The 6932-nt window shown below is 38.7% G+C and overlaps 1 protein-coding gene across 1 annotated transcript; it reads left to right on the top strand.

The window, feature by feature from the left end:
- The first annotated feature begins 4662 nt into the window (after positions 1-4662).
- LOC129732156 (titin-like) lies at positions 4663-6049 on the top strand. The gene is made up of 2 exons (XM_055692716.1): positions 4663-4726; positions 4817-6049. Exons 1-2 carry the CDS (start codon positions 4691-4693, stop codon positions 5900-5902), a joined length of 1122 nt encoding a protein of 373 aa, XP_055548691.1. The 5' UTR covers positions 4663-4690; the 3' UTR covers positions 5903-6049.
- Positions 6050-6932: the final 883 nt, after the last annotated feature.

Raw genomic sequence — 6932 nt, 5'->3', positions numbered from 1 at the left:
AATAACAAAACCTGAAATGAAGTTGTTCTGAAACAAATCTAACCTTTTTTTGCGTCTCTATCAAAACCTGTTGTTTATAACAATGGTTGTTATCATACAGTTCTATGTGCTATCTACTTTTGTTAGAAAACTAATGCGTTAGTAACAATGTTTGATATGAGCTTGATATTAGTAGAATATTTTTTGTTATGATTTCTGTTATTTTAACACCTAACGGAATCAAAATTAAAACACAATCTGAAAGGTTTTTCACATAACAAACTAACAGCCTCTGTTACATTTTTGTTTTGTCTTTCTGATCGGGTAGTTGTGAATCGTGGAAAACCACATTGGTAGACCGTTGAGCGGTCGAGGTACGTACCTTCTCTTCCTCCCTCCTGCATGTCATCGATAGGCCCCAACGCGTCATGATGGGTAACGCAACGTGAATCTTAAGTTTGAAATAAAATGAATGAAATGATCCTTAGTCTATAATATTTATATTAGAGCCAATCCGTTTCCGCTTGTCTTTGGTTGGTCTGCTTTGCTTGATAGAGATCGGGTGACATTGCAGTGCTTAACATGGATAGTTTTCTGCGGTACGTGTGAAGGTAAACTATTTTTCGTCCATTTTTTTTTAATAAAAACGTAATGCCTCTGAAAGATAAATGTTTTTCATGCAAAACTTTCTCAAAAATGCGATGAAATTGTCAAATTTCAAATAAAAGTACAGTCAGTTTTTTAACACGGGTTTTTCCGCGGATATTTTTACGAGTGTTATTTTTTCCCTAATTGTTGAGTAACGCGGTTTTCATTGTAACGCGGGGATTTGCAGCGGTTATAGGTTCGTTAAATCCAAACGACGTCCGATGGAATGCGGTTTGTAGTAGGCCAGTTAAACGTAGGAACGTTGAGAGGATCGAAAGGTTAGCTGGAACAAGAGCGTCGGCGAATCTATTTCGCCATTCAATATTTTGGCAACAGATGCAGCTTGTTGGATTTTGCGACGATGTTCGAGCGTGTCGAGGCCAAGTTATCGACAGCGGTCAGCATACGGAGGAAGATTTTCCGGATCACGCCAGGGAAGGTCACGTAATGCCAGTCGGAGAAATCTCTTCTGAACACGTTCGATCCGTAGACACCAAGTTAACTGATGAGGGAACCAGATCGAGTTACAATTTTCAAGAAGTGGTCGTACTAGAGAGCAATATAAGGCTTTGAAGCAGTGAGGGTCTTTGAAGTCACGGCCAATTTTTGCAATGTATCCCAGCTGTCGACTCGCTTTTGAAATTAAGCTGGCATGATGTAGGTGGACAGTGAGTTTAGCGTCGAGCTGAATACCAAGGTCGCAAACACGGTCAACTCTTCTCAGCTCAAGTCCATCAATGCGGTATTCCATTATGATCGGATTTAAAATGCGGTGGAATGTCATCACGTCACATTTTCCAATACTAATTATCAGCCAGTTCTTATGGCACCACTTGACGGAAAAATTCAGCAAATGTTGCAAACGACGACAATCGTCGATTGTACGAACTACCAGATATAGCTTTAGATCATCCGCATATACCAACCTACAGCCAACTCCTAACCGTAGCATTGCATCATTGAAGAATAGAGCGAAAAGCAGAGGCCCCATATTGCTACCTTGCGGAACTCCCCATTTATAAGTGAATTGCGACGAGACACAAGAACGAAGTTTCACACGCAGTATCCTTCCACATAAATACGAACTTAACGTCGCGTCCACAAGTGGACGCGATGTATAAGATCGCTTAAGTTTCTTTGCGGCATCCATTATCAAGTCAGTGGTAATTTCAAATGTTGCCAATCCAATCAGCCGGAGCATCAGCCGCCGCAATATCCGCCTCTGCATCGGAGGCAACTCTATCAGCAAATACCTACGCGAAAAAAGTTGCAAAAAGCTCACACGATTCCGAGTCTGAAGTCGAGTCTAAGTCATCCAAGCGAACATTTACAGGCACCGATGAACATTTTCGTTTGGAGTTGACGAAATTCCAAAATCCTTTGGGGTTTCTCCTAAGATCTGTCTGTACACGTAATACGTTAGATTTGTATAATTCTCTGTTGAGACGGTGGTATTCGTCGCTGGCGCTTTTGAAATTACGTCTCGCTACCTGCGTTTTCAAACGGCACATTGCAATTTAATTTTTAAAATGCAAAAATAATATATCTGACAACACTACCACACTGAGTTTTTATCATAATACCTCTGAGTAATAAGTGTTTATCGTGTAAGTATAATTGTTTCATTTGCCGAGAAATGCAAATTAGTTTATAGTATTATGCAAACAAAAAATAGTACTGTTATCAAAAAGGGGAGCGTCCCGCGGAGCGAGAAGATTTTGCAATGTGACCTTATATGAACAGATTCCTAACTTTTGAGTTAAATCTGAGATAGTCGTTGTCACGTTTGCACCTTTTTTTGCACACTTGAGATGGAGTAACTCATATGGCAAATATATCTAGGTTTATTCTATATTGATAGAAATTATCAATGCAAATGAAAAAATTAAGTTGGAAAAAATCTATTATTGAGATAAAATTAAGTTTACTCAAAATACTCACAATTTCGCTTAGAAAAACTTTTTAAAAAATAGGAGCTGCCAGTCAATTATTGCTTTTTTTACAAAAAATAGACACTGTAATCTAATTAATAATAGTTAACTAAACTTGACAAAATAAAAAATTGAAAAATCAGAATGTTTACACTCTTATGTAACAATTTCAACATAAAAACAATAGCACAAAATGGCATCTTCTGCCCATAGAAATATACATGCGAAGTTTTAGTCAAACCAAAACTGACAATTAAAAATAATAATTAAAACTGGGACAATTTTTGTGGAATATTGCGCATATTCAACGCAGAGGTGCTAGTATATGTTGCTTATATAACCGTTCTAATGTGATATGTTTACTAGAAGTATTGGCAATCTGGAATTATTTTTTTCGAACTAATTTCTGTTTCTACAACAACTTTTTACACGTCAACATTCAATTTTATTAGGGCAGACAGTGTATGCAGCTGGGAATGTGAAAAATAAGCGAATTGAAAGATATGATATGGGAACATGGAAGAATACTGTGTAGGCTGGCAATATGCTGTTTAGTCCAGTTTTTAAATAGCTTAGCAGACCATACATTGCGTAATATTCAAGTACTTTCATTGATCCTGACCAGTAATTCAAGAAAATGTTTAGGACGGCCGCCTAGATCTGTAGCAGAGCTTTTGCCCTAGTTGGTTCAATGCACTTAGATTGTTTTTCATGAATGAAGAAATATTTTAGACACAAGAGCAATTTTCTAAGAGGGTACATTTCCTTCAAGAAAACATTTTGTCTTACATTTCTATATACTGGATTTTTTAACAAAAGTTTTGTTATAACATCAAGTACACTAAGATGCTTTTTACGTGTTTTTTACGCGGTTTTTTACGCGGCTTTTTTACGCGGATTCCGGAATTTAAGCGGTTTTTCTTACTCGGATTCCGGAGTTTACGCGGTATTTTTTTTTTTTTTGCGCGGATTTCGGTTCCTCTTCACTCGGATTGCAGAATTAACGCAGGTTTTTTTTTACGCAGATTCCGGAATTTACGCGGCTTTTTTTACGCGGATTCCGGAATTTACGCGTTTTTTTACGCGGCACGTATCCCCCGCGTAAAAAGTGACTATAGTGTATTCTCAAACACGGTTACAACTAAGCTGTACAGTTTCAATCTGAATTTGAAATTTTTAGTTTTGATTTTTCTAGCCATGTGTCTAACAAAAGCTTTTTTTTAACCTTCACAATGATAGATCTGCGAAATGTTGAACACTTCAAGGGTGTGTAAAAACGAGCTACGCACAGAAGGGTAATCTTTTCTTCACATTTTAAAAATTATACGTTTTGGTCGACGCTACTGTAAAAGTTGAATGCAATGCTGCATATCCATTTTTTTTTTCATATAATTATACTTTGTACCACGCGAGGAGCAAGATATACCGACCAAGCAATAATTTTAATTGCAAATTATGTAATTGATTTCATTACGCTAGGTTACATCTAACGATGTCTTTTGGAATAAAAAAAATCTCACGTTACTTCACTGTGTTATTTTCTTCAACTAACAACTTCAGATGAAATATTATCGGTTGAAGCTCCCTTAAAGCCCTTGATTCATTTTCCTCCACACTAAAAAGTTTCACGTTACAGTTTTGATAGACAGTTGGTTGATAACGATTTAGTTTATCTTGATTTTCGGCTCAAGGACTGTCATAATCAGGTCACTATGCTGGTTGGTTGTTTATCAAATAACTACTCGTAGCTGACCAGCGCAATATAGAGCATTGACCGCAAAGAAAAACATGTGTATAAAAAAAAAATAAAATAAACGAAACCGGCTAGTAATCCGAATAATGACAACACCTCGCTGATTGCCCCTAGACCTTGCACTGGCCAAACCGAGCGTGTCTGCGGATGGGTACTAAGATGGTGTGACCATTGCATGTTCGCGATTTTCAGCATGAACGGTAACCCTACAATCGTCTGAAACGAGTGAAAATCTCACCCCACCGATCTCATGGAAAGGACGTGAGGTGGTGAACGTTTTTCGCTCCGAAATTCGTCTGTCGTATAAATTGATTGTATAGATCATTTCAAGCCATCATTTGCTTGCGATCGTTCATCGGGGGTCTTGGCTCGAGTTGCCATGGTTGGAGATAGAAAGTGGAATACAGCCATGAAGGTGCGTTTTTGTTGACGATTTGTGTGTTTAAAGGCAATATTTAGTGTGGAAAAATAATACATAAATGTTTTCGTTTTTTTCTCTGTGTAGTTATTCATAGTTCTATCGGCTGTGTTGGCCCTAGCGCTTGGAGCGGCTGTCGAAAAGCCTGTCAAGGAAGCGGAAAAGACAGAGGACACAAAAACATCTGAAAGTGCAAAAGTTCAGGACAAACGTAGCTTAGAGGGCTTTGGATTTGGATCAGAACCAATGTTGGAGGGTGGATTTAAACCCTCTTTTGGTTATGATATGAATGAGCATGGTGCGGCTGATCGACTTTTCAATCTTTTCGGAAAGGAAGAAACACATCACACAGTGATTAAAACTGTTCCTTATACTGTTGAAAAACATGTGGTTCACGAGAAAACCGTACCCGTTACAGTTGATCGTCCCGTTCCGTATCCAGTAACTGTGGAGAAAAAAGTTCCAGTCTATATTGAAAAGAAAGTTCCTGTACATGTAGACCGCCCAGTTCCGTACCCAGTGGAAGTTCCCTATCCAGTGACGGTCGAGAAAAAAGTTCCAGTTTACGTTGAGAAAAAGGTGCACGTAGATCGTCCTGTTCCATATCCGGTCCATGTGGAAAAGAAGGTACCAGTGTACATTGAGAAAAAGGTTCCAGTGTACATCGAGAAGAAAGTTCCGGTTCACGTCGAAGTTAAAGTGCCGGTAGTTCAAAGAGTCGAAGTTCCTGTACCGAAGCCATACCCAGTGCATGTTCCAAAACCATACCCGGTGTACATCGAAAAGGAAGTAATCAAACATGTTGATCGACCTGTAACGGTAAAAGTTGAGAAGAAGGTTCCAGTACCAGTAGTGCACAAAGTCGAAGTGCCCAAACCGTATCCAGTTTATGTGGACAAACCATACTATGTAGAAAATCATGATAACTACCAACATCACCAACACGAACAGCAAGAACAGTATGTTGAGCATTCAGAAACCACTTACGACCACGGCGAACCAGAAGAACATCATCAAAGTATAGAGCAACCCCACCAGGAAGAACACGAACATGAACATGAACATCAGGAGTACGCGGAATCTTCCCCACAAGGTGTTCGAAGTACGGACTCTGCTACCAAACCCGTCGTTGAAGAGAAATCTGAAAAGCAAGATCAACGTTATATGCAGTAACTGATAAACTCATCTCAATTGCAGTGATTAAATTATTTAAACACGAACCTTAACATATTCTCTAGTCTATCTGTCGCAACTGTGTTTTCATTGCGAAACTCGTTCTACAAAACATGTTAATCTGTAAGATTTACAATAAAAAATGATTACCTGAAACCATCCATAATCCTATTTCTATTCAGCCCACTTTTCCAGCTGTTATTACACAATAATTGGCTATTTGTTGAGATCGGTTTTATTTTGCGTTGCTTTTCGCTCTCGCAACGTTCAGCCAGCATTCACCTGTTGATAAATCGCAACATCACTCATGGCGTCGCCGGGGTTTATCTGATCGCTCAGTTCGATGGTCCAGTTATTTTTGCTCTTCTTTTTTCCCATATATTCAACGGTGTAAACACGCAATTCTTCAGCACTTTCATTGACTATTACCAAACGTGATACCGGGGTTGCACCGAGGAGTGCATCTGAGTAGCTGTGCTCTTTGTTGAAATAATATTGAAAAAAATTATTCCCATTTATGAATGGTTCGCACTTTCATGTTCGCCAACTTTGTACTGGCTGCTCAGAAAGACCTTCCGTTGTGGCATTGTGCATCGCATTGATACATATTGATCACCGGCTGAATGTGGAAACAGTTTGCTGGTTTGTTCGAAATTGAAAATGAATTTGAAATTGAAATTGAAACCATGAAACGAGTATGTTTCGTGTCTTTTTTTCATATTTTTGCCCCTAAGACAAAACTTATGGTAATCAGTGTAACTTACCTACATATAAAATTTTCCTTTAAATTAAACCAAAATTTGTGTGTTTCAAGACGGTCTATCCCGCTTCCCATAAGATAAACATTCTATATCCTCAATAACAGATTTAATTTGATTTTTACATTTTCACTCAAACAAAGCGTTCTTATCCGATGAAGAGCAAAAGTCAATCCCAATGAGTGTACGGGACGACGACAGAATGAAACACATCGTCGCGCGCCTTACAGAACAAAGGATAACGGCGTCAACGGATAGCGGCTGCTGCTGCT

The sequence above is a fragment of the Wyeomyia smithii genome, chromosome 3 (assembly GCF_029784165.1).
Source record: "Wyeomyia smithii strain HCP4-BCI-WySm-NY-G18 chromosome 3, ASM2978416v1, whole genome shotgun sequence".
Classification (NCBI taxonomy): Eukaryota; Metazoa; Arthropoda; class Insecta; order Diptera; family Culicidae; genus Wyeomyia; species Wyeomyia smithii.
Note: the sequence above shows the minus strand (reverse complement) of the source record. Positions and strands in the feature narration are given on the sequence as shown.

Coding starts and splice junctions, on each gene's coding strand:
- LOC129732156 (XM_055692716.1), top strand. CDS start 4,691: ATGGTTGGAGATAGAAAGTGGAATACAGCCATGAAG. Junction 4,727..4,816: donor AGTGGAATACAGCCATGAAG/GTGCGTTTTTGT, acceptor TTCTCTGTGTAG/TTATTCATAGTTCTATCGGC.